The 27,807-nt window shown below is 38.8% G+C and overlaps 1 protein-coding gene across 1 annotated transcript in view; it reads right to left on the bottom strand.

Annotated features, from left to right (window-relative positions):
* Positions 1 to 488: 488 nt before the first annotated feature.
* The window catches only part of Uba2 (ubiquitin-like modifier activating enzyme 2), a gene marked incomplete in the record, with an annotated part of 37,991 nt that continues 10,672 nt past the window's right edge, over positions 489 to 27,807 (bottom strand). Inside the window, 12 exon segments of the mRNA XM_013522358.1 lie at positions 489 to 1,330; positions 3,044 to 3,180; positions 4,873 to 4,978; positions 7,510 to 7,606; positions 9,120 to 9,275; positions 10,427 to 10,539; positions 10,634 to 10,727; positions 13,136 to 13,302; positions 15,329 to 15,428; positions 19,670 to 19,791; positions 20,489 to 20,556; positions 25,164 to 25,285. Of these exon segments, the coding sequence (XP_013377812.1) occupies positions 1,149 to 1,330; positions 3,044 to 3,180; positions 4,873 to 4,978; positions 7,510 to 7,606; positions 9,120 to 9,275; positions 10,427 to 10,539; positions 10,634 to 10,727; positions 13,136 to 13,302; positions 15,329 to 15,428; positions 19,670 to 19,791; positions 20,489 to 20,556; positions 25,164 to 25,285 (1,464 nt within the window).

Here is a 27,807-nt window from a genome sequence, read left to right as displayed (position 1 = left end):
GGGCTGGGGATATAGCTCAGGGGTGTAAGTGCCTCCCTGGCAAGTGCAAGGTTGTGAGTTTGACCCCCGGTACCGCCAAAAAAAAAAAAAAAAAAAGAACTCTATTGTAGAAAGTACTAAGGCAAACAATGGAGATCTTTCAAACCTTCATACTCACTATATCTACTCCCACTAGGAGTTCATTATTAATTTTTATGCACTAATAGGGACTGAACCAAAGCCTCACAAATCCTAAGCAAAGACTGTATCACTCAGCATCTCATGGTGGCACACACCTGTAATCCTAGCAGCAGAGAGGCTGAGGCAGGAGGATCACTTCAAGTTCAAAGCCAGCCTGACTACATAGTTGAAACCCTGTGGACTATACCACTGAGCTACACCCCCAGCCCTGAATTAGTATCTTTACATAATAAGATTTCAGCATGCCTGCAGTAACTATAATGCCCAAACTCAGTAAGGCGGCAGAAATGGGAACTATGCAGGCATTATAACAATTATGCAGATGCCATTTATTTGGTCCATAGTACAGTATATTCGTTAATTTGAGTTTTACAAAACATCAAATATAAATAACCTGAAATTGTAACAATACACAAAAATTGGCTTCTTACACAGACATATCAGGCAGTAAAAACTGAAAATCTGAGTAAATTAACATTGTTTTACATTAATATACATAGCGCCATTTAACATTTAAAAACAGGTTTCAATGCATAGCACTTGATATTTCTTTGAATCTGTCTCAGTTAAGAGTATGAAAATGGTTAGATCTAGGCTAAAAATAATTCTTCTTCTAGCCAAAAATAAAGGCATAGTATTTATAACCAGGTATCAACTTTACTAAACCACAATATTTTTAAACTATTAAATGATACCTAAGGGTATTTACATTAAAAAGGCAACATGCATTGTGTTGTTTTATCTCGTAACTGGTTATGCACACAGTTTGTTCAAAGGGTTTAAAAACTATATTCCTACTTTCAATACAGCATACTGCAATGTTTCTAATAGTTCTAGCAAAATGAATGCTTTCAAAGGGAGCAGAATCACTTTCAAGTCACTGGTGTCAGTATCTTCCCTTTGGAACAAAGGACGTAACAAATGATCTGGTTGTGCCCAGATGAGCTGACAGAGCCAGGGTTTTTTGTTCAATCTAATGCTATGACGTCATCAAGCTCTTCCCTCTGTTCCATCCGAGACCTCTTTGCACTGATACTCTCTTTTTCATCTAATTTCCTCTTGCGATTTCTCTCGTCTTCACTGTTGTCAGCATTATTTGAAGGACCTTCTTCATCTGAGTCAACTATGAGCACATCATCTTGCTCTTGTGCTTATTTCAGAAAAAAGGAAAAAAATGGTTAAAAGTGTGGGAGTTATTAGTGGCTCACCAATAATTAATATGTAACTTAAAGGTAACTTTGACTATACACCAAACTTAAGAATGGCTACTGCTACCCTTATGGAACCTTCACACATCACATATTTGGTTCTAAACTATCTTAAATGTTTTCATACAACAAGTATCGGTTTTCTTTCTTTTGCGGGGGAGGGGTTACTGAGAACTGAACCAAGGCCAAGGACCTACCTATTTCTTTTCTAAGCAAAACAAAAAACTACAAGCATTACATAACTCAGAAAATTGTGCTTCACTGATTTTCCAACCTGAAAGTGGAAGATGAATATCCTAATAGCGGTTGAGATAAACATCAACATTAACAATAACCAAGTTTTTACAATGTGCCAGGAATTGTTTGGACACTATGCATACAGCTACTCATTTCATCATGACAACAACTCTATAAAGAAGCGTCACATTATTACCCATTTTCCACCAACGTACAGAGAAAGGTAGAATATATATATACACACACACACACACACACACATACACATACAGTAGCAGAGGGTAAGGCTGGGATTCAAACCCACTGAGTAGGGCGCCAAATTTTATATGCTGAATCTTATACCAAAGGTAGTTTTATTCCCTTGGCCCCAAGTAAAAATCAAAAGCAGAATACTTATTTTATTGCTATATAGCCTCTGAAACCTATGCAGAGCAAAAGACCTGTAAATGTTTATTTTAAATTATGATTAAAAACTACCAGAGCAGCCTCAAAGGAGACTGTTTCAGTGGAGGGAAAGGTCACAAATCAACAGCCCATGGGACGACCATACTCTACAGCCTCCAAGTCCACCCCCCGAACTTTCAGAGAACACTAGAACCAAGAATAAATATATCCCAAAGAATGCCAAAGACAGAAAGGGGAGGGAGGTTAAGGAAATGGAGAGAGAGAAGTTAAAAAGTGGTAGCCTTTAGTTTCCTGAATAAAGAGTGAAGGGGAGGAAAATAAACATCCAAATCAGAGCACAGTAAACAATCAGTTGTTTGGCAAAGCACCAAGTACCAGCACTGAAACTCCACCTTACCAAAGTCACACTGGCTTATAAGAAAACTTTATAGTGCTAGAATTCCATACTTACCAAGCATCTATTCACTCAAAATGGTCAGATGCATTGACTTGTTGCTCCTAAATAAAAGAGGCACAGCCTACTCTGTAGACAGAACTCACTTTATGTACTAGTAAACTCACTGACATTTCGTTATAAAAAGCAACTTTAAAAAAAAGCAACTTAAGAATAACAAAGGGTTTTTATTTCCTCTAAGAATTTCCCTCAGTCTAAATGTGTCCAGGGGTCAAATATTCAAAGCTCCATCACAAAAATCAGTACTAAAGCTGGGTGTGGTGGTGCACGCCTGTAATCCGAGCACTCGGGAGGCTGAGGCAGGAAGATCGTTGCGAGTTCGAGGCCAGCCTGGGCTACAAAGTGAGCTCAAGGCCAGCCTGAACTGCATAGCGAGACCCTGTCTCAAAAAGACAAAAAAAAAAAAAAAAAATCAGTACTAAACCAACATATAACCTTTGTATTTTTTATGGATTTCTATCTCACAATCAGAGTTCACAAATGTAACCAACCACAATTTGTTTCTACATACTTGTGCTTTGCGGGTGATGAATTACCTGCTGGCTAGGCCAGGACTTACCTGTGGAGGTGGAAGGCTGGGCTCCATCATCACTGCCATTGGTTATGCTTTTGGAGGCATCTTCTGCTTGTTTAGGCCCTACTTTATCCGGAGCATCACCAACAACTTCAAATTCAACATCCTTGCCTAAGTCTTCACTGTAAGAGAACCACATACCATAAAACAGGACTACTGCTGTGACTATTTACACAGCAAAGGAGCAATCAGAGACATTACTCTTCAAAACTCAACACAAACACTATGTTCATACCACATATTTGATTTCTGTTTTTTAAAATATTAAAATAAGTCAGGTATAGTAGCCCATGCCTATAATCCCAGCACATGAGAGGCTGAGGCAGGAGGATTGTCGCAAGTTTGAGACAGCCTGGCTACAAAGTGAGCTCAAGGCCAGCATGAACTGCATAGCTGTCTCAAAAAGACAAAACAAAAACAAAGTTAATTTCTCCAACCAACCACACACTACACATTGGAAAACAGATGACAATAACAAAATGAATGGATGCGAAGCAATACCAATCTAACTCTCTGTCAAGCAATACCAATCTAACTCTGTCAGTTTATGGATATCAATGAGAATTTTTAAAAAGGTACCTTGTTCAGTGTATTAATATACAAATAGCCAGCCATCTAGGCACATGCCTGTAATCCCAGTACTCTGGGAGCCTGGGCAATTTAGCAAGACCCAGTTCAGAAAAAGGGGTATCCAAGCACAATGGTACATGCCTATAATCCCAATACTCAGGAGGCTAAGGCAGGAGGATCACCCCAAGTTTGAGGGCAGCCTGGGCTGCACAATGAGTTCTAGGCCAGCTTGACTTATATAGTGAGACCTTGTCTCAACACAACGCGACAAAACAAAACAGGGCTGGGATTGTAGATCAGTGCAAGGGCCTGGGTTCCATGCACAGTACCACCAAAGGGAAGAAAAAGTACAGGACCATTTGTATCATAGGTTGCTGGATACATCTATAACAGAGAGCACTTTGAGTATTTTTTTCAAAAGGAGACAAGAAGTAAAATCAAATAGAAAAAATATATAATGCAGGAATCTGTACAGGATAATTCCTTTTTGTTTTTTGTTTTCTGAGAAAGGGTCTTGATATGTAATGCAGGCTGGCCTCAAATTTGAAATCTTCCTGCCTCATTCTCACAAGTTCTGGGACTATAGGCCTGTAACACCATGTCCAATAGCGTAATTCTTAAGTCTTCTGTTACTGTCACAGAATCACAAATAAAATTATTTGCCTTGTGGGAGAAATATTTCTTCTTTATTCTAGGGAAGTTAAAAAAAAAAAAGCTTAAGATTTCACTGCAGTTTATTTATTGAAATGAATTTACCTGTGATTAAAAAAGTTCAAAGTCCCAGAGCCTGTGTCATTCTATCAGTCACCACTGCTGACAGTTCTGTCTTATTTATTTATTTATTTAGTCAGTAAGTCAGTCAGTCAGTCTTTTTGAGACAGGGTCTCGCTATGCAGTTCAGGCTGGCTTTGAGCTCACTTTGTAGCCCAGGCTGGTCTCAAACTTCCAACAATCCTCCTGCCTCAGCCTCCCGAGTGCTGGGATTACAGGCGTGCACCGCCCCCCCCCACCCCCGGCTGTTGACAGTTCTTTAAACAAGAATTTGTTTTGCTTATCCTTTTTATTTATAAATCTCAAAAATTTTTCTCTAGATTAAACTTCAGGGAACCCAGTGGCCAACTCAAATATACTGTACAGTTTCAAGTGAACAGCAGAGTTGAAGGGTAAGAAAACATTTTTCCTTCACTTTATCTCCAGTTTGCATATTCATAATTTCTTATATTTAAAATATTGATAGTGCCTACCTATGAAGGATGTTGATCAATAAAGTGTAGTCCTGAAGAAAGTCATCTGCTTGAAGCCGGCTGCCATTTCTAATTCCAAATTCTGACAACTTCTTATGATTATTAGCTAGGAAATACGAAAGGAATGTAGATTATTTATGTTCTCATGAAGTCTGGTTAGTTTTTAAAACACTAAACTCATGTTCCTCAGCTTCCTAAGTACTAGGATTATAGGTGTGCACACTATGTCTAGCTTAATGTGGTTTTTGTTTTGTTTTGTTTTGTTTTTTGTCTTTTTGAGACAGGGTCTTGCTATGCAGCTCAGGCTGGCCTTGAGCTCACTTTGTAGCCCAGGCTGGTCTCAAACTCACAACGATCCTCCTACCTCAGGCTCCCGAGTGAGTGCTGGGATTACAGACGTACGCCATCATGCCTGGGCAATGTGGTTTTTTCTCTTCGTGAATTAGCTTCATCTCTGAAGCTAGAGTCCAGGCAACAGTCATGTACAGGCCTAACGATGCTATTTACTTTTCCCTATCTGTCCTCTAAATTCTGACTTTGTGATTCTCAAATCTGTCATCTACCTGTTTCACTAAAATCCCTCATTCCCTTCACTCTTCTCCTTAACTGGCTTCCCTACTCATGTAGAACATACTGAACCACACTGTCGCTCTGTTTAAACCGCGTGGGAGGATCCTGGGCAAATGGGAACTCAAGGGACAGGAGGAAGACCACAATGATATGTATGACACAGGAAGTGCCTAACCGTCACTGCCAACACTGTGACACTTTCATTAGACACTGTAGGCAAATACTAACTGGCGAACCCCAAATCTCTCTTGTACTGTTTTAAGTTTATGACTTTTATATGGTATTTACTCTGTTCAAATGCCAGACTCCCCCTTCTCTGTCCACAGGATCCTTATTTCTTTTTTTGTTTTGTTTTGTTTTTGTTTTTGAGACAGGGTCTCGCTATGCAGTTCAGGCCCGCCTTGCACTCACTTTTTTTTTTTTGGTTTTTGTTTTTTTGTTTTTCTTCTGGTACCAGGAATAGAACTCAGGACATCACACTTGCCAGGCAGGCGCTGTGCCGCTGAGCTAAATCCCCAGCCCCTCTTGAGCTCACTTTGTAGCCCAGGCTGGTCTTGAACTCACGATGATCCTCCTCCCTCAGCCTCCCAAGTGCTGGGATTACAGGCGTGCGCCACCACGCCTAGCAAGATCCTTATTTCTTGAAGAAGCTAACTCTCTCTTCACAAAATACTCAAAAATTCTTTCAACTCATACTCTGTATACTATCCTTCTAGGTAATTTCCTTGTAAATTAAATCCATTTGTCAATAATCTCTTCAATCTGTCCAAGCTATAAAGTACTTAAAGCCAAGGACCACTGTCTTGCCCATCTTTGTTATGAACAGGCCTTTAACACAAGATTGCAAACACATCTGAGTAACTGCTGTCTCACTCAGTAGCATGGAAAATGACAACATTTAAGGAACTGAGATTCTTGACCAGTTTCCATTTTTAAGTACCATTTTAAAGAGCTGATGAAAACTAAGGGGACAGCGTATGATTACAGGTGCTTGGGAGGAGTGGGATGAAGACAGATGGTTAAAATGGGGCTTAAATATTTAACTAGACTCCTAAAATAGACTAGCACCCAGCCAATACATGATCTCCAATTACAAATGACCTAATATCCCAAACAATTTTCTCAACCAGCAACTATCAAGAATTCCAATATTAAATCTTAATTTAAAGACAATATTTAAATTCCCCATCAGGATCTAACGAAGTATAATGAATACCGGCCCCCTGGACAAATAAGTAAACACAAGGGAAAAGTACACCTAACCTCTGAAAATAATGGTACAGGACTAAAAAAATGAGGGTATGTTAAAAATACCTTCTAACCCAAGAAATGAGCTACGGAAGTGCAGAGGAAGTATGAGAACTTTTAAATCCATTCAGACAATCTAGTACAATCTGAAGGAGATAGTACAAGAAAATTCTCACTAAGGAAGTTCAGCAAAACCAAATGCATTCTGCCTTATGTAACAAATACATTAACAAAAGGCTGACCTGCTCTTTCTGGGAGGAGGGCAGTTCTGAGTATTGAACCAGGGTCTAGGGTACACAAGGCAAGTGCTCTACTCTTGAACTGAACCCCCAGCTCCTGCTTGGAGTTTTGAAAGGAAAGCTCAGAAAATAGAAACCGGGCACTGATTTTTCAGCAGTATTTTCTGCTATGGAGAAGCAGACTATCAAAGATTTCTTACTCCTGGACAAAACACCCCAGAAATTCAGACTGCCCTTTCCACTCTGAATTAACAGCCAAATAGTCTTCTCATCACCAACTTACCTACCCGCACCCATGATACAGGAAGTGAGTGCCTTGGAAGTGGACAAGCCTACTGCAGTTACTATAAATAACATCTGCACATTGGTTACTGAGAAACTGTCCCTAAGGCACCAGAATAGCACAGAACTCTCAAATCTGGAATCGTGCTGACCCCAGCAAGGTCAACACCACCAAGGGGGAGCACCTCCTTGACTAAACATCACCTCCATTGTGGTGAAACTGAGTCATATACAGTGAACGGATAAACTACTGTTCCCTCCACCCAAATGAGGACAAAAAAAGATGCAATGATAGTACCTTCTGTCTCTCCTTCTTCTGAAGATATTAGGATTGTTCCTTTTCCATCTTCAATTTGAACATCTGGTGCAACCATAGCAAATTTCTCTTTCACTATCTATAAGGAAAAAAAGATTCAAAATGTTAACATAGGTAATTACAGATCATAAAAAGCCTACACACCTTTTCCATAAAGGCACTTATATTCCTGTTCCACTTGAAAGAGTTAGGGCAAGCAGGAAAACTGGTAATTTACTCATGTTCCTTCCATCCCTGTATCTGACCACAGATACAGATCATATCAAAATTCCTCCAAACGGGACCCAGAACTCCTTGACTGGCTCTTGCTATTTTATCTTTTCCTACAGACTGGGAAGTGGCCTACACACTTGAAATATTTCATCTCAGTCTCTGTGCCAACCCTGTAATGGAAAATGTTAGATGTAAAAACTTACCTTGACTCTCAGATAACTATGTCCTTCCCAAATGCCATCTCTCTTTAAATTCCAAGATGCATTTAGAGGTGGTAATATTCTATTAATTTCTACCTGCTTCTATAAAATAATGACAAATCTCTCTATATATAGGTCTAATTACTCTACAAAAAGAGGAACTACTGTTAATCTCAACAGTCAACACATAACAATAATTATTTCCTAGAAAGTGAGACAGCCATTCTCCTCAGCTTACCAAGACCCGCTTTTTCCCTGACTAAAATGTGAGTGCAAGTCAGTCTGCCCTGTGTAAGCAGTTCTGAGAACGTCTGTCGCTACCAAGCCTCCTTTCCCAAAGAGCAAAGGCTTATCCCCACAGCTCAGGAGGTATGTAAGCACGCGGCACACTGATGAAGACAACAGAGGAACAATCTGAAGTGACCATCAAGTGAAGTGACACTCTGCAGGCATTAAATATTTTTTTCAATAACAAAGGAAGTAATTTAGCCAACTTAGAAGAAACCTATGGACTAGACTATAATACGAATCCTTATTTCCCATACTCTAGCTCTGCAAGAGAATGCAAGTGTACAAATGCTGTTATCTCTTCAGGGACTAATGTAGCACATCATAATCAGGTTGTATGAGAAAAGCTACGTTCCACCATCCCATCTGAGAGGGACTGGGCATTGTCCAACACCCAGGGCACCCAAAACTCTGCAAAGTACCCACGCCCTTTAATATGAAGATACTAAGTGGGGTCTTGATCTGCTGGAAACACAAAACTTTCCACAATGCGTGTCAATACTCTGCTCACTGTCACAGACAGGACTCTTCAAGGGTATCTGTTTGAGTATTCAAAACTATGAAATTTACCCATTATCTGGTAACAAAGAGCAAAAATTCCTGTTTTCCACAATACTGTGCCATCTCAGTACTGCATGGAGTATGCATCCCAGCCAAATACACCTGTATCATTCTAGGATAGGAGTACATATTCTGGAAATACACACAAAAAAGCCAGCAGAAATCCAACTAGTGAAGTAATCTAAGAAATTAGACTGACTCACTTTAGCAGTCAGAGCTTTTCAAAGTAATTAATTGGTATTTAGTTTATTATCAAAGTAGTAATGTAAAGGTCAAAAGGAAGCTGGATTCCCCACTCCCTCAAGAGAAGAGAAACAGCCCTGCACTCACCTTATCTTGTAAAGTGAGAACAGTCACTTTATGGACATTAAGCCGTACAGTCACCTCTGGCTTGCTGGCACATACATAACAATTGGGGTTGGGAGGATCCAGTGCACAAGGTACAAGAAGCTTCTTTCTAGGGTTTGGTTGCTTATTTAAAAAAATCTTTGGGGAAAAAACACAAGCAGGAATCAGAAATGTGAGATACAATTCTGCAAACCTATCTAAAAATCTTACTATATATCCAACTTAAAACATGACTTCAATATTCCCCTTACATTATATGTCAAAATGATTTAAAAAAAAAAAATCAATCTTGAGAGTCTGATTTTTCCAACCTTCTTTCCTAATCAGCTATCACGAAGAAGGCTGTTTATTATAAAGGCACTTTCTTTGAGTTATATAAAATTCTACATTCCTTTGCTACCTAACATAACATAAAAGACAGAGTCATAAAGGTCTCTGGTGTTATTAACTCAGCTTGTGAGTTGCCTTGCTAGTATGTATTCGTATCAAGTTTAAGCTCTTAACAAAATCAACACTCATTTCCATAATTTAATAATGCTTTCACTGATGTCTGGAACCAAACAGATTGCATTTTCTAATTTTCTGTGATAACAATAGTTAACATATAATTATGTTAAAAAGATAACGTATGCCGACAGTAATAGTATTTCTTTAATAACACCCGAAAGAACCAAAGCAACTAAAGTATACTGAAATTAAGACAGGTCTCAACTTCTGTAGCTCAACTGTATATAGGGCTTGCCTAGCATGTGCAAGGCTTTGGATTCAGTCTCTAGCACCACAAACCAGTATGTGCATGTGTGCATGTTTTGTTTCCAGAGTTGAAAAAACAAGGATGTTGTTCATAATTAATTTCTCTAAGAATTCAGTAAAGGTGCAAAGGTTAGAAGCAAATTAGCTTCTGTATCCATTTATCAGATAAAATAAAAATATGATTTCTTTACCACTGCAACTTCCAGAAAGGTTAAACAGAGTATAAGGTGACCGGAAAAGTTATTTTCCATCACTCATTACAAATTTTTTGGTACCAGGAATCAAATTTGCAACCTCGCACTTGCCAGGCAGATGCTGTGCTGCTGAGCTATACCCTCGGTCCTATTTTCCATCACTTTAAAACAATTTTGTTGTTTAATTTTAAAAGTTGTCCATTTAAGGTGCTTTTTATAAATTTTACTTTTTGGTGGTGCTCAGGATCAAACCCACAGCCCTGCACTGAAATATTCTCCCAACCACTATAAATTACTTTTAAAAAGAGGCTGAATTTTAAAAAAGCAAATAGAAATACTCACTGTTCTACATTGATCTATTTTTCCTGATAAAATCTTTAATCCTTCCAATACTATCAACCCGGCAATCACTGCATTAGTAGTAGCAATAGCAGGAATAATGTTCCCTGCCATTGCTGGGGGGAAAAAAATGGACATGTTTGGCTGTTAAAAAAAACAAAATACAATTCTGAGGTTTCAATGATACAAATAAAGTACAGAACAACTTACATTTTATATCGAATCTGCTCTTCATATTCATACTGAAAATATGCATCCTGAGGTTTGCCGCAGAGGTGACAAAATCCATCGCAGATGGGTCATCCTGCCAGTAACAAATAATGTAACAAGTCTTCCACAACTTGACAGTGTGACCAGTAGTGCTTTCCAAGCAGTGCTCTCACATGTTCATGAGATTGCAGACAACCAGAATGAGGGACGGTACTGAAGGAGATGCTCATCAGCAAAGTCATAATGTAGCAAAAAGGTTTGAGTTATAGCCTAGATTCTAGAGGTCTTTTGCTTTGAGAAGATTTTTTCCCAGTGTAGAATTCAGAAGCAACACTGGACCAAAGGAAGTGTTGTAGTGCCCCCTTCACCATGTGATTCCTTGTGCAAAACTCTTCATTATACACAGCTAAAGCTGAAGGAAACCACACTTTGCTCCATGAGATCTGCTCCTAAAGCTCCTACACCAAGCACTATTACTACTTTATTCATGGTTTGGGTCATTTTTCAGCAAATAAAGATGGTTACCAAAAAAGATGAATGACTACCATGTTGTATATGACACACCCTAATGATGTAGCAAAGGTTGAGCGTCTGACATAAGCTCATCATATGCCTGGTTCAACCCTAAATCCAAAATTGCTGCCACGCATGGTGGCACATGCCTATAACCCCAGCACTCAGGAGGCTGAGGCAAAAGGATCACAGTTGAGTTCTGGCCTGGGATACAAACTGAGTTCAAGGCCAGCCTGGGTGCACAGAGAGGACCTATCTCTAAGTTCAGTGCAAAGACCCACTACCAAAAAGAAAAATTAACAATTCTCAGTTCCAAGGGTTTTTTATTCAGTTCCTATGAACTGATAAATTTTCAAAGTCATTATAGTAGCAAAAATATTGAAAAAGCTACCTTTAGTATCACGTAAACACAAGACTAATGTTTATAAGGATCTCAAGAATTTAATTTATGCTAGGCATGGTAGCGTACACCTGTAATCCCAGCACTCAGGAGGCTGAGGCAGGAGGATCACTGTGAGTTGAGACCAGCCTGGAATACAAAGTGAGCTCAAGGCCAGCCTGTCTCAAAAAGACCAAAAAAAAAAAATCTAATTTACTATCATATCTGATCCAATTAAAGCCTGTGTACACATAGCTATCTCAGGTTTCTAAAAATGCCCAAACTCTTTCCTTTGCATTAAAATCCACAGTAAATCTTTACCACTGTAAGAAGATATAAACCTTATTACATAACTCATGTACTATAATTAACATCAAGTAAAATTTTCAGGATTGGCGGCACAGGCCTATAATCCTCACACTATAAAAGCCTGAGGCAGGATACTAGCATATTTGAGCCCAGCCTGCTCAACTTAGCAAGAACTTGTCTCAAAATATAAATGGGCTGGGATGCAGTTCAAAGGGGAGGCCCTGAGTTCAATCCCCTCTTTAAAGGAAAAAAAAAAAAAACACAAAAACACTCCTCAATATAGTATGTACTACAAGCCAGGCACGGTGGCTCAGGAGGACCCAGGACCCGGGAGGCCAAGGCAGAAAGCTAGCTGCAAGTCTGCAAGTTCAAAACCCACTTGGGCTACATAGTGACTACAAGGCCAGGCTGAATTACAGAGCAAGATCCCATCTCAAGAAAAAGAGGGCCGGGATATAGCTCAGTGGCACAAGCACCTGCCTAGCAAGTGCAAGGTCCTAAGTTCAATTCCCGGTACCAAGGATAAAACAAAACAGTTGCCCTAGCACCCTTAGAAGTTTAAGATGGGATTTTTAGGGCCGCGGATATAGCTCAGCAGCACATGCACCTGCCTGCCAAGCACAAGGTCCTGAGTTCAATCCCCAGTACCAAAAAAGAAAAAAAGGGAAGAAAACAAACATGTAACATTACATCGTACTGTTAAATATTATTTGAAACTGAAGTGTAAATCTATCTCATTTTTATAGTGAAGTTTTTAGGTCAGACCTCCTGAACAGTTGTAATTATTTCAACAGAAAGGCAATTTTAATCACTTCTGAGGTCAAATGAAGCCAGTGAGCTGTTGTCTCCAAAAAGATTTCATGACTTTCATTAATACATCTATATTGCATTTAAAGGCTATTTCTTAAGTCAGGGGAACATTCTACCCTAATAAATTCACATTATTTTTCTGTCATCACCATAAACCATGAATCCGTTATTAGAATCCAAAATGAAGTTTTATGATACTGCTTAAATTCATGTACAGAAAATTCATACTGCAAATACAGTAAGAAGAGATTGAGGCTGGGGATTTAGCTCAGCGGCATAACGCCTGCCTGGCAAGCGCAAGGTCATGAGTTCGATTCCTGGTACCGGAAAAAAAAACAAAAAAACCAACCCCAAGCAAAAGAGATTAAAACATACAAACCAAAGTGAAGATCTGATAAATGATACCTCAAAATTCTTAACTTCTATTACAGCTCACAAACTAAGATATACACATGATACAGACACAATTAACACACATTTTCAAAACAAACCTTATCCCATATGAGCTCAGCTCCATCGCCTTTTTCAGCTAAATGAACTCTCAAAGTCTCAATACTCTTTGAAAACAGACGTGCATAGCTCTTCACATCTAGAACCTGCTGGTCTTTCAGACCTAACTGGGGTTCATTTTGTTGGTCTGATGTGTTGGTGTCCTCTCCTAAAAGAAAAAGAAAATTAGAAATTTGAAAAAAAAAATTAGAAATTTCTCCATTGGGTTTCATTTAACAAATTCAATCCTTCACCAGTAATGAAAAAAAAAACCTTGACACAGTGGAGAATACCTATAATCTAAGCTACTGAGGAGGCCAGGGCAGAAGAAGTCCCAATTTGTAAATGAGGAGAAGAGAGGATGAAGGGAGGGAAGGGAAATGGGAAAAAAAGAATCAAGATATATCAAGAGGGGTTGGGGATTTAGCTCAGCAGCAAAAGCGCCTGCCTGGCAAGCGCAAGGTCGTGAGTTCGGTTCCCGGTACTGGAGAAAAACCAAAAAAAAAAAAAAAAAAAAAAAAAAAGATATATCAAGAACATACAAATTCCATATGATGAAGTTTATCATTATGTAAATCTAAAATGTACCAATAAAGTTAATTAAAAGAAAAAACACATCGCCAAGTTTGAGGCCAGCCTAAACAACTTAGTGAGACCCTGTCTCAAACAAAAAATGAAAGAAGGACTAGGGATACAGCTCTCTTAGAGCCCTAGGTTTAATCTCCAGCACTGCAAAAAAAGGGGAGGGAAGCCTCCATTAAAATTATCCATTATCACATACAAATACCAGTAGAAGAGAACTGTTAAAAAAGAGCTGAGATGGCAAAGGGCTAAGACCATGTCAGGTCCTCACATGGTTATTGGGGAGTTCAAGAATATAATACAGGTAAGATGGTAAGCATTAGTTAACACTAAGTGGAAGCTCTCTGCCCTGCAAGTTAAGTATTCCATGTTGTTGAAAACAGCTTCCAAGTAACATCTCATATCTTGGGTCCAGGCGTGGGGGCACACGCCTGTAATCCCAGCACTTGGGAGGCTGAGACAGGAGGATCACTGAGAGTTCGAGACCAGCCTGGGCTACGAAGTGAGCTCAAGCCCAGCCTGAACTGCACAGTGAGACCCTGTCTCAAAAAGACAACCCCCCGCAAAAAAATCTCATGTCTCTAGGAACCTTTGAAGTTCCAATGTGCTCTGTACTGCCTTGCCTAAACAATTCAGATAAAGGAGATACAAAAAAAAAAAAAAAATGTATCAACAAAAAGTGGGGTGGAGAAGTACTCACTGCCCTTAACATTTAAAAATAAACTGCTAGGGGCTGGGGATTTAGCTCAGTGGCACAGCACCTGCCTGGCAAGTGCAAGGTCGTGAGTTCGATTTCTGGTACCAAGAAAAAAAAAAGAAAAAAAATTTAAAAAAATAAATAAAAACAAACTGCTAAATTAAATCTTGAAGAAATAATCGTAAGAATACAAAGATGGATTCACATATATACTCATCACAACTCTGTTATAAACTACTTGTTAATCAATAAATGAGTAAATAGGGGGCTGGGGATTTAGCTCAGTGGCAAAGCGCCTGCCTGGCAAGTGCAAGGTCGTGAGTTCGGTTCCCAGTACCAGGAAAAAGAAACCAAAAACAAACAAACAAAAAAACCAAAAAAAAAAAAAAACAACAAATAAATGAGTAAATAAATAATACTGATTGAAAAAATCAGTATAGTACTCCAGACACTGCAAATCTAAAACTGACAAAACAAAAAAACTTCAGTCAGTCATGTGGCACACACCCCAACACTGAGGAGGCTGAAGCATAAGGATTGTCATCTAAAGGACAATCTAGGCTACACAGTGGATCCTGTCTTGGACAAGACAAAACAGTACAAAACAGAAAAGGAGGAAGGGGAGGGGAGAAAGGAGGGAAAAAAGGAAAGGATACTCATACTACTCAAAATATTATGATTCCATTTACGTAACATATATGCAACAGCCTGTGTCTACACACATTAAATGGGTGAAAACATTGCCTAAACTGTTAATGTGGCTATCCTTGTAAATGATGGTAAGTCTGACTGACTTCTGACACTTTTGAATTTTTCAACCTATGAACACATACCATTTTCAAGAAACAATAGGATATTTAAAGACTAGGTGAGGGATTTCAGTTTAGGTATCCCCAAAACTAAATGTGTTCTTTACCTTGACTTTGTACTTCAGCCCAGTCCAATGGGACTGGAGGTTTCCTTTTCCGCCACAGTTTGTCCATTGTCAATAGGTACCTGATATCATCCTTAAAAAGCTTTAAAAAAAAAGGAAAAAGATAAAATTCTATGAACTCTTTAAGCCCCAAGCTGAAAATCACACTGCTGGTTTATTATAAATATTATACTGTGAAATCATATTTAAAGATATATTTCACATTTTCAAAAGCCAAAAGGTAAAAGTTCAAACTTTTTATAAATGAAAATTTTACACAGAATCCCCACATATAAGAAAGTTAGTCTATTGTCATACCACCCGAATGCGCGTGATCTCGGAAACTAAGCAGGGTCGGGCCTGGTTAGTACTTAGATGGGAAGAAAGTTAAAAGCAGGACTGTTCTAAAAAAAACAGAGAGAGAAGTTCTAAACTGCACTGACTTCCCTGGCCTCGTGAACACATCCCCAAAAGTTCTCCTAAAACTCCAAAAATCACTATGAAGTATCACAACAAATTAAGGCACTCATGGCGCTGGAAAAACTGGCTTTCCACATGCCAAGGACTAAAACTAAACCTGTGTCTATCACCATGCACTAAACTAAAGTCAAACTGGATCAAAGATCTAAACATTGCCGGGGATATAGCTCAGTGGCACAAGCACCTGCCTGGCAAGTGCAAGGTCCCGAGTTCGATTCCCAGTACCAAAAATTTAAAAAAAAAAAAAAAGATCTAAACATTAAAACAGAAACACTAAATCTACTGAAAGAGAAAGTGGGTAGAAATCTTGAAAACACAGGGGTAGGCAGAGAGTCCACAAACAAAACCCAAATTGCACGGGAAATAATTCAAAGAATCAACAAATGGGATCTCATCTTATTAAAATGTTTTTGCAAATCAAAAGAAATCACTAACAGAGTGAAAAGAAAACCTACAAATTGGGAAAAAAAATTTTAGTTAACTGTCCCCCAGACAAAAGACTTTTCTACTAGAACACATAAACAACTTAAAAAAATCAGACCCCCTAAATTCAAAGACCCAATCCATAAATGGGCATTTGAGATGAATACACACATCTCAGATGAAGAACTACAAATGGCAAATAAATATATGAAAAAACATTCAACATCACTGGTCATTCAAGAAATGCAAATTAAAACAATACAGATTCTATCTCACCCCAAAAAGAATGGCTATCATCAAGAAATCAACCAATAACAAATCCTGGTGGGATGGAGAGGGAAAAGGAACCCTTTTCCACTGTTGGTGCAACCACTGTGGAAATCAGTGTGGAGATTCATCAAAAAAATTGGATTACAGGTCCCACTTGACCCAGCTATTCCCTGTCTGGGTATTTTCCCAGAAGAAATGAAAACATCACACCACAGCTATATATGTGCACTTATAGCAGCACAATTTATAATAGCTAAATTGTGGAAACAACCCAAATGTCCATCAATCAAGGAATGGATAAAGAAGATGTGGTATTTTTATACCATGGAGTACTACTCAGCTATAAAGGGAGATAAACTGGAGGCTTTTACAGGTAAATGGATGCAATTCAAGAGCATATTCATAAGTGAAATAAGTGAGACTCACATATGTGAACACTGTATTGTCTCCCTTGTGTAAGAAACTGAAAGAGTAAATAAGTTCCAAAAGGTACAATAGATATTGTGAAAGGGAAAGAAACTGTTTAAAAGGAAAGAACAACTGGGATGGGGGAACACAGAAAAGAAGGGGGGAAAAAAAAAATTTTATATATATATATATATATACACATACACACACAAGATAGCTAAGATAACTGTACTATTAATTTCTATTAGTTCACTGAAAGGAACAGTTAGTGCTTATATTGTCTGATCAATTTTACCTGCCTATATGTAGTAATCTGAGCAACTACTTTGAAGATAACAATATGTAATATAATAACCATTGTTAATATCCTATCATCTTGTTTTGAAATTCTATATCATTTATAGTTCTTTATTCTCTTTAAAATAAAATAAAAAATAAGAAAAAAAAGCAAATTAAAGCATTCAAATAGATATGCATCAACTCTACAAGAACAGAATACAATCACTGAGTCTAGAGATACCAGTAACAGCATCTCCAAGTTTGTGAGTACACGCCAGTTGGGCATATTCATCCTACAAGAGCTCAACAGAAATTCTTAATTATCTGTAACCTTCAAAATGTGATCCCAATACCCGCTCCCTTTCCACACACATAAAGCTTTTGAAAAACACACACAAAAAAAACTGCCATGCAAACAAATTATTAAAAAACCACTAACACACACAAACTAAGAAACCAGCACATAAAAATATGTAGTAGGACTTCAGGTGACTTTAATATTTTTATTTTTTCTCTACCTGCATTTTCTATTATTAATTTTTTTCAACATATTTACACCAAGTGCTACTTAAGAATGTACATCTGGCTTAATTTTGGTCTCTTGAGACAAGGTCTCCGCCTGCAGTTCTGGCCAGCCTTTAACTCTCAGCCATGCATCACCACCCAGCCAGGCTAAATTTAAGTAACTACTTCTTTCAAAATATTCAATTCCTATTTTTTGGAAAACAAGTAAATATACAAATAAATAGAACACAATTTGGTGTAAAAATTTTAAGTTTTTTTTTAAAGTCACAAAACAGTAGTATAAAGATTTTTGTTTTATCTAAGGAATAAGGAAGGACTACAAGGGGATGGTAAAATCTGCAATGGGTGAATAGGCAAAGGGATGATGAGTCTATTACAATTTGGGTAACAGATGTAGCTGAATACAATTTTTAGAGGACACTGAATGCTTGGCCAAGAAAAGTCTGCCAGACAAGGGAGAATTAGTGGTTTTCCAAGGAAAAACTCTATGTCCTTCTTCTCCTTTCCCCAGCAATCACTAAATACTAAGCATTCCTAAGAGTCCTGGACAGATCCCTCTGCTCTATGCTATCCCTAACATATCAAGTACATTCCCATAGGGCTAGGGATTTAGCTCAGCCGCAAAGCGCCTGCCTGGCAAGCGCAAGGTCGCGAGTTCGGTTCCTGGTACCAGAGAAAAACCAAAAAAAAAAAAAAAAAAAAGTACATTCCCATAAATTAAATAATTAAATTACATCTATTTTTTTTTTCCCTTTTTGAGACAGGGTACTGCTATGCAGTTTAGGTTGGTCTTGAGCTCACTTTGTAGCCCAGGCTGGCCTTGAACTCCCAACAATCCTCCTGCCTCATCCTCCTAAGTGCTGGGATTATAGGCATGTGCCACCAGCCCTGGCTTAAATTACACCTAGACACTTGAGTCCCAATCATATCCTTAAGACTAAATTCTTACTTATCTACAGAATCATTTATCAAGGATCTAATGCTCTAGAGCAATCTAAAGTTTGAAACTAATTGCATTACTTTCTCCTACTCCTCTAAACCCCTTGATTCGCTTACTTCCCACCTCACCTGTCTCAGAAAATGGTACCTGTTTTATCTAAGTGCCCAAAAAGAAACTAGGCGTCATTCCTGATTCTTCTCTGCTCCTCATACAAACTCAAGTCCTGGTGAGGTTACTTCTCCTCCCTGACCTAGTAGGAATGCAGATGGCACTGCACACTTCCAGAAGCAACGTTCCATACTGGTTACAATACGAACATCAGATCCTAGAATGGTACAGTACATCCCCCTTGATGCCGTTAAAGTGGTCCTGAAAGACTCCCTTGCAATAGAATTGCACTGGTGTAGGAACAAAAATAGGCACTGACAGTAACAGTTTGAAAATTATTGCTGTTATCCACATTATAATTTAGTCATTTTAGGTATAACAGAAACACAAACTAGGGGGCTGGGATTTAGCTCAGTGGCACAGCCCCTGTCTGGCAAGCGTGAGGTTGAGAGTTCGATTCCCGGTACCGGAAAAACAACAACAACAAAAAAGAAACACAGACCATTTTCCCAATTAAAAAAAAAAAAGACTGTGTGAGGAAATAAATACAACATGTTTAAAAGAGGCAATCTATAAAATCTTACTGTTACTGATGAGGAAAAGGAAAAAATATAAGCTGCTGTTAAGACAATATTTATATATACATACAAAGCTTAATTTAATTTTATACATATTTAATTTAAGGATGCTAGAGATTGATTGCCAGAGCCTCAGGTATGCCAGCTAAGTGCTCTAACACTGAGCTACCCCTGCAGCCCTTTTATAAATTTTGGGGTCTTGCTAAATTGCCCAGGCTAGTACTGAGTAGCTGGGATTACAGGTGTACCCTGCCCAATTTTACATACTACTTTAATACAAACAGAAGTAGAAATAGTAGATCTATCCAAAATTGTAAACAAAGTAAACCTAACCTTAGTAAAAAGTTTAACTGGATCATATCCAGTTGATTTAGCCCACTCCTTCGTGGAAATACGTTTGATGTCACCATCTTCATTAGATGCTCGGGCTCTGGCCTCAGCTTCTGTTGGTTCCCCTACAAAACAAATAATTGGGGTTTTTTTTGTTGTTGTTTTTTAATATGTGTATATATTACTGGGGATTGAACCCAGGGTGTTCACTCTACAAGCCTTTTTCTTTTCTTTCCTTTTCTTTTCTTTTCTTTTCTTTTCTTTTCTTTTCTTTTCTTTTCTTTCTTTTTTGAGACATCTTGCTAAATTACGTAAGTTATACAACTGGGCTTGAACCTGCAACCTTCCTGCCTCAGTCTGCTAGAGTGCTGAGACTATAGGAATGTACCACAATGCCCGATCTTATCTTACTTTCAATGTAGAACTTAGCGCTCGCTCACTAATTTGTGGGGGTCACTCATGGAAGAGTGGAGTCACTCATGGAAGTCATCTGCATGTTAAGACATCGAGTTCCAGGAAAAAAGAAAATAACACACTCATCAGCATTTTTTGTGCCTCAGTTTCTAAAAGCCAAATGCTTAAGTGTTCAAAAGCACCATCCTGTCATCAGTTCTAAGAATGACTCCCAGCTCTAATTATTAGATTTGTGAAATTTCTCTTCACCAATAAGATGGATCTACTTCCCTGGTACAATGCTTTAAAAATGAAACAACATATGTGAAGAACATAACAATAAATATTACTCTTAACCCGCCAATATTAAATTAGTAAAATAAATGTAATAGTCACTAATATAAAAACATACTAAATATGTTTACTTACAGGCAGCTTCAGGGTCAGCCCTGTCAGGGGATACTTCTTGATCAGCATCTTCTTCCCCAAACAACTGGCTACAATTTTAAAAGTAGAGAGCATTTGTAAATAAGGTATTTAAATAAATGTGGTAATTTTTCCTACTTTCCTCACAAACACCAGAGTATTCCACATTTAATAGGGATAAAGAGCAAACAATTCATAAATTTTATTTTAGTTTTTGTACCAGGAATTGAACTCAGGACCTTGCACTTGCCAGGGAGGCTCTGTGCCACTGAGCCAATCCCCAGCCCCAATAATTCACAGATTACATTACATAAAAGTAAGAGAATTAAAGCAGAATGTTCAGATAGCTTTCAAGCTAACATCAGCTACAACAGAAGATCTACATGCATTTTTTTTTTTCCGGTACTGGGGATCGAATTCACAAGCTTGCGCTTGCCGAGCAGGCTCTGTGCCGCTAAGCTAACTCCCCAGCCCCAGCATTTCTATCGGCTAGGCTCTGTACACAATGATGTCAAAATCTGTGATCAACCCAGTTTGCCTTTAGAAGCCTTCTTGAGATGTCCAACTTCAGAGTAACATTTGTGAAATACACCTACAGCTAGGTGTTCTTATTACATACCTGCTATACGCAAGGTCCTATGAAAGGTTGGGATAACCAGCAGTGAACAAGATACTTTTATTTTAACAGTAGTACATATCTTAACTACTGCACAGTCTTAGAAAACAGACTGGAACTTGCAGTCCTCCAGTCTCAGCAACCCACAGTGCCGAGATTGCATGAGATTACAGATGTGTGCCACCAAAACTGGCACTTGGACAGGGGTGGCATTGCAGTTCGAAGCTAGAGCCTCGTAGATGCTAAGCCCTCTATGTCATAGCTACATCTTAACCAATTCTTTTTAAACAGTAGTGGGGATCAAACCCAGGGAATGCTGACCTAAACCCCCAGCCATTTTCATTTTCATTTTTATTAGTACATGTTTGCAAAACATAATTACAGTCATTGGCACAAGTATGTAACACCTAATTTTACTTCCCTTTCCTTTTTCTTCCAGCCCCTTTTATAACTGTTTTTTTTTTTTTTTTTCTCCGGTACCGGGAACCGAACTCACGACCTTGCGCTTGCCAGGCAGGCGCTTTTGCCGCTGAGCTAAATCCCCAGCCCCTATTCCAGCCCCTTTTAAAAAATTTGTTTTGAGCCAAGCGTGGTGGCACACACCGTAATTCCAGAACTTGGAAGACTGAAGCAGGAGGACACTGAGCTCGAGGCCAACTTGGGCTACACAATGAGTTCAAGGCCAGACTGAACTGAAAAGCAAGACCCTCTTTTAAAAAAGGAAACAATTAGAGAAAATTTCTCACTAACATGCCCAGGATGGCCTCAAACTTTCAACTTCCTGCCTCAGCCTCCCAAGTAGCTGGAATTAGAGGTGTGCACTTGCACAGCCAACATTCATGTCTTTCGTTGATTAAAGGAACATTTTATGGATTATGATCTTTTCTCCTACATATTATTTATACATCAATTAATGTCTTCCGATAGCTCCCTAATAGATCTGAACATATCAATCTTTTCCTGTTACTATGACTTGTACCTTAAGAAATTGTTCCCTAGAGCTGGGGATTTAGCTCAGAGGCATAGCACCTGCCTGGCAAGTACAAGGTCGTGAGTTTGATTCCCAGTACCAGGAAAAAAGAAAGAAATTGTTCCCTAACCCTGAGGATAAGAACTTCCTCTTATAAGGTGTGTATTTTTGTCTGTTACAGCTCAACCTTAATCCACTTAGACTTAATTTTTATTTTTCTATTATCCATGCTGGGGACTGAACCCAGGGCCTTTACACTTAACTATATATATATATATATCCCCAGCCTTTTTTTTATTTTTCATCTTGGGTCTCACTAACCAATTCAATTGCCAGGGTTGAGAATGAATTTATGATCCTTCTGCCTCAGCCTCCAGAGTGCTGGAATCACACAAATGTACGACTATACCAGGCTTAGACTTAATTTTAATACATTCTTTAAATTTGGGAGGTTGGGCAAGGTGGTGGCCCCTGCCTGTAATTCCAGCACTCGAGAGGCTGAGGCAGGAGGATCACTCCAAGTTTGAGGTCAGCCTGAACGACACAGCAAAGAGCAGCTTTTCCAGTCCCCCTTTTTGAAAATATTATCTTGACATAAACTCTTGATAAGTTACTGAAGATGGGCTTGGCCTTTCCAATAGCTAGGATTACCAGATTACCAGTATGCACCAACATGTCCTAACTCCTTTCCCAACTCATAGCGTTGTATTTTTCTTTCCTGTTCTGTTTTGTTTCTGTCTTTGAGACAGGGCTTCACTATGCAGTACAGGCTGGCCTTGAACTCACTTTGTAGCCCAGGCTGGCCTCTATCTAACTCATAGTGATCCTCCTAGCTCAGGGTCCCCAGTGCTAGGATTACAGGCCTGAGCCACCACACCCAACTATTTTTCTTTTCTTATTTTTATTTTTTGGCATCATTGTGCTGCCTAGCCAGTAGAACACCAGAATATCAAACAGAAGCAACAATAATGAACATCCTCATCTTGTCTCTCATTTCAAACCGAAGTCTTAAAAATTTAATCACTTAAAGTAATGTATGTACTAAGTATATGGATGGCACGTGATAAGAACAAAGATTCTGACCATCAAAATGGAGTTTACACATAAGGAGAAAATACTAAAATGATCTTTGTACTAATAGACAGTTTAGAGCTGGAGAGGTATTTTTCAAAGGGTGGGTACTGGGAACCGAATTCAGGGCTGGCACTTGCCAGGCAAGCATTGCACCACTGAGCTATATATCCCTGGACCCAAGAGTTTAGATAGATACACAATTTATAGATATGGGCAGAGGTTAGCATAAACATTTTTTGCTGTGTTTAACTACAAAAGGCCTAAAATGATACTCTAGTGGTAGTCCTATACACCATTCTAGATCTTGATTTCTAATGCCATTCTTCAATAAAAGGAGCCAGACTTCCTTGAAGCAATAAAGCAGTACTGAGAGGTCCGGGGATATAGCTCAGTGGCATAAGCGCCCGTCTGGTAAGCACAAGGTCCTGAGTTCAATTCCTGGTATCAAAAAAAAAAGCAGTATTGAGAGACTTCGGGAATACTGCTTGAGCTGCATAGTGAGTTCAAAATGCATTCACCATTCTGAACCACACAGCAAGACCATGTCTCAAGAAAAGATTTCTGCATTTTTATTTTTGAGGAAGACTATCTTGCAATTTTCTTACACCAAAAACAGCTTTACCCGATTCTGGTATTTTGTTTTGTTTTGTTTTTGGTTTTTTCTCCGGTACCGGGAACCGAACTCACGACCTTGCGCTTGCCAGGCAGGCGCTTTTGCCGCTGAGCTAAATCCCCAGCCCCCCGATTCTGGTATTAAAGACATGCTGGCTCTGTAACATAAAGTAAGCATGCTTTTTTAAAAATTTCTCTGGGCAGCTGGGTGTGATGGTGCACACCTGTAATCCCAGCACTCGGGAGGCTGAGGCACTACGATTACTATGAGTTGGAGGTCAGCCTGAGCTAAACAGTGAGTTCAAGGCCAGCCTGAACTGCATAGTGAAAACCTGTCTCAAAAAGACCAAAAAAAAAACCCACAACCACATTTTTTTTTTCAATGTACTGCATGGCTTCCTCTTATTATCTGTTTTTCTTACCATCAATCCATTCAGTGATGAAATTATGTTGGTTAGCACTCACGTATCACATCTCTCTCACTGGATAATAAATCCTGCCAGGATTTTTTTTCTCATATTTCAACCATCTCTTCTATTTTGTTGTTCTTTTAAGGTTTTTTATGATTCATTTTCTCACATAAATTGGACTCTTAGATCACTAACATTCAGCTTTTCTTTCTGTCTGAAAACTTTTCTTCCAACTACCACATTTAATGCATCCTATGTGTTTCAAGGAAACATTTTTTCACTATTACTATGAAGCTATTCCCCACCATGCACACAGGGCCCTCGGTGTTGAACCCAGAGCCTCCCGCTAAGCTACATTCCCAGCCCTCTTTTTTTTTTTTTTTTGAGACAAGGTCTCACTAAGTCTAATTTCTCAGGCTCAGGCTGGACTTAACCTTGGCAATCCTTCCACCTGAGCTTCCTGGAGTGCTACAATGAAAGGCATGTGCCACTATGTCCAGCTGGGACTTCTTCTTTCTTTCTTTCTTTCTTTCTTTCTTTCGAGTCAGGGTCTCACTATGTAGTTCGGGCTAGCTGTGAACTCACTATGTAGCCCAGGCTGGCCTTGAACTCACATTGACCCTCCTACCTCAGCCTCCTGAGTGCTGCTGGGATTACAGGCATGTGTCACCACGCCTGGCCTGTGATTTCTTTTAGAACCTATGAGGTGATTTCTTTTAGAACCTATGAATTGTTTAAGTACATTTTTAAATTTCCAAATATATATATTGTATTTAGTTATGTGCCTGTCTCTAATATCAGACTAAGCTTCCTATACCATCTGTGGCATGCAATGAATGTTATCTGATTTAAATTAACACAAAAAGTATCACAAAAAAGCTACCAAAGTGTCCCTTCACCATATTTAAACACTGTAAATACAATTTCTGTATTTAAATAAAAATGACATCATTTCCCATCAGCAGTATTGAAATGTCCGAAAACATGTACTCTTACTTGAACAAATACTTTGCCCACACGATGCAATGAATGGGTTCTGAAGGTGTGTTACGTATTGTACAGCCAGGAAAAGTTCTCTGGGTTGGCTTAGGGTGACATTCATAACACTCAGTCACACCCTACAAAGTCAAGACACAAAAGAAGAAATTTACTCCATGATGGTAATTTTACAACCTTGTATTTCCTTCATCTACAGTGCAATCAAGTTTCACGCGATCAAGGATGTTTTAAGATTTTACTGCCTTCAAAATCCTTATTTTACTGCCTCCAAAATCCTTGTTTTACATGCAAATAATCTCTTAATACAAAACAGCCATAAAAATCAACCATAATCATAGCTAAGACAGTTCTCTGACTCCTGGGCCAGTGAACAGTACTTACAGCAACACAAATAAAAATTACTGCACTTGAATGTGAAAAAAAATGTTTATTGTTCTTAAGTACCAGAAATACAATTTTCCAATAAACTTTCTCAAACGTGAAAATCTGTTCACTATTATTCATAGCAATAACCTTAGAAGTCTCACAAAAAATAAATGCATTCAAAGTAATCATTAATTTCAAGCATATCTAGATACATGGGAAATCCTAGCTCTCACCAAACTTTACCTGATTGTTTTTGTTGGTACTCAAGTTTCAAATTAAATGTATGGAATCTAGCCAGGGATATGGCTCAGTGGCACAAGTGCCTGCCTGGCAAGCACAAGGTCCTGAGTTCAATTTCTGGTACCAAAAAAAAAAAAGTATGGAATCTAAATCCTGAGAGAAGTCTGTGAGTCTTTAGATAATTTTTTAAAACCATCAAATGAACCATCTTTTTCTGGTCAACTGTTCTCAACATCAGCTGTTTTGTTTTAAATTGTTATTTGATCACACCTTTTTTTTGGGGAGGAAGAGCAGACAGGGACTCACACTGGCCTTGAACTCACTATGTAGTCCAACCTGGCCTCCAACTAGCAATCCTTCAGCCTCAGCTCCTGGGTCCTGGAGTTACAGGTATGCACCACCAGGCTCAGCTTTTCAGTATAAATTTTAACACAGTGTCTCAAAATCACAAGTAAAAAACAACGTCTTTCTAATAATCCTTAAAGAACCAACATCTGTAAACACTACTGCAAGAGTTTCAGAGTTTTCGCCATCATCTTGTTTTTTATTTGGTACAAGGAAGTGAACTCATGACCTCATGCTTGCCAGGCAGGTGCTGGACCACTGAGCTGAATCCCTGGCCCTCACCATCATCTTGTGCCCTTAACCTATTTTCTTGGGGCTAGCCACCCGGCAAGCAGTTATGTCTTACATCAATGGAAAAAAGAAAACTACTCATTTGATCTGTCAACACATATAAGGACTCAACTAAATGTAATACACACTGTCATGTACAACAGGCTTTGTAGAATGATTCTAAAAAACCCTCCAAGAGCAACATTTAACAGTTCAAACAAATGGGCCAGGCGTGGTGGCGCGCGCCTATCATCTCAGCACTCGGGAGTTTGAGGCAGGAAGATCATGGCAAGTTTGAAACCAGCCTGGGCTACAATGTGAGCTCAAGGCCAGCCTGACCTGCATAGCGAGACTGTCTCAAAAAGCCCAAAAAACAACAAAAAAAAACAGTTCAAACAAACACGGGCCAGGGATATATGGTTCAGCAGCATAAGTACTTGCCTGGCAAGCTTGAGGTCATGAGTTTCATTCCCAGTACCAAACAAACAAACAAACAAAACAGCCACAATTTTTAACATAGATAAACTGCCAAAAACTATCAAACAAAACCAGCAAATTTTACGTATAGTATATTTTTTAATAAGGTCCTAAGGTTTTACAACCTGTGCAACAATTCTTCAAATGTATTTGTAATGTTTAATTTCTTAAAAGACCTAAAAGAGAAAATATTTGAACTGCATATAAAGCACAATGTTGGGATTTTATAAAACAAGGTTATGAGTATACAGGCATTTGTCCTATTATTCCTTAGTTTTAAATGTTTGAAAATAGCTGGGTGTGGTGGTGCACACCTATAATCCCAACACTTGGGAAGACCAGCCAAAACTACCTAGGTGAGACTGTCTCAAAAAAAACTGAAGTATTTGACAAATACACCCAAAGAAGTTTTCGAAGTTCTTTTCAGGTCCATACACCTAGATTCCTTCAGACAAGAATTAATTTATTTCTTTATTTAGTGCTGAGGATTGACAGTAAGCATGTACTCTAATACTCTACCTCCCAGACCAAAAAACTCAAAAGCCTGGTTTAGCACAGATCAACCACAACATGGCAGGTAGTCTCACGCTATGAAGAATTTTTCATGGTAAGTTTATTATACTTACCAATCTAAGGCAATACTAGGGAATGAACCCTTAGCCTTCACACTGAGCCATATGCCAAGCCCTGTTTTATTTTGAGGCAGTCTCACTATTGTCCAGGCCAGGCTCAAATTTACAATCCTCACCTCAACACTGCAGAGTGCTGAGATTATAGGCATGCAGCACAATGCTCAGTTTTGGATTTTAACATTTAAATAAATGAAACAAAGTACAACAGAGCCAAGAGATCTCGGCCCATAGTGTATTATTTTTAATTTTTTATTTTTTTTGGTATCAGGAATCAAACTCAGGACCTTGCACTTGCCAGGCAGGCGCTCTGA

Source organism: Chinchilla lanigera, unplaced genomic scaffold, assembly GCF_000276665.1.
Source record: "Chinchilla lanigera isolate Chin_1 unplaced genomic scaffold, ChiLan1.0 scaffold00067, whole genome shotgun sequence".
Taxonomy (NCBI): domain Eukaryota; kingdom Metazoa; phylum Chordata; class Mammalia; order Rodentia; family Chinchillidae; genus Chinchilla; species Chinchilla lanigera.
Note: the sequence above shows the minus strand (reverse complement) of the source record. Positions and strands in the feature narration are given on the sequence as shown.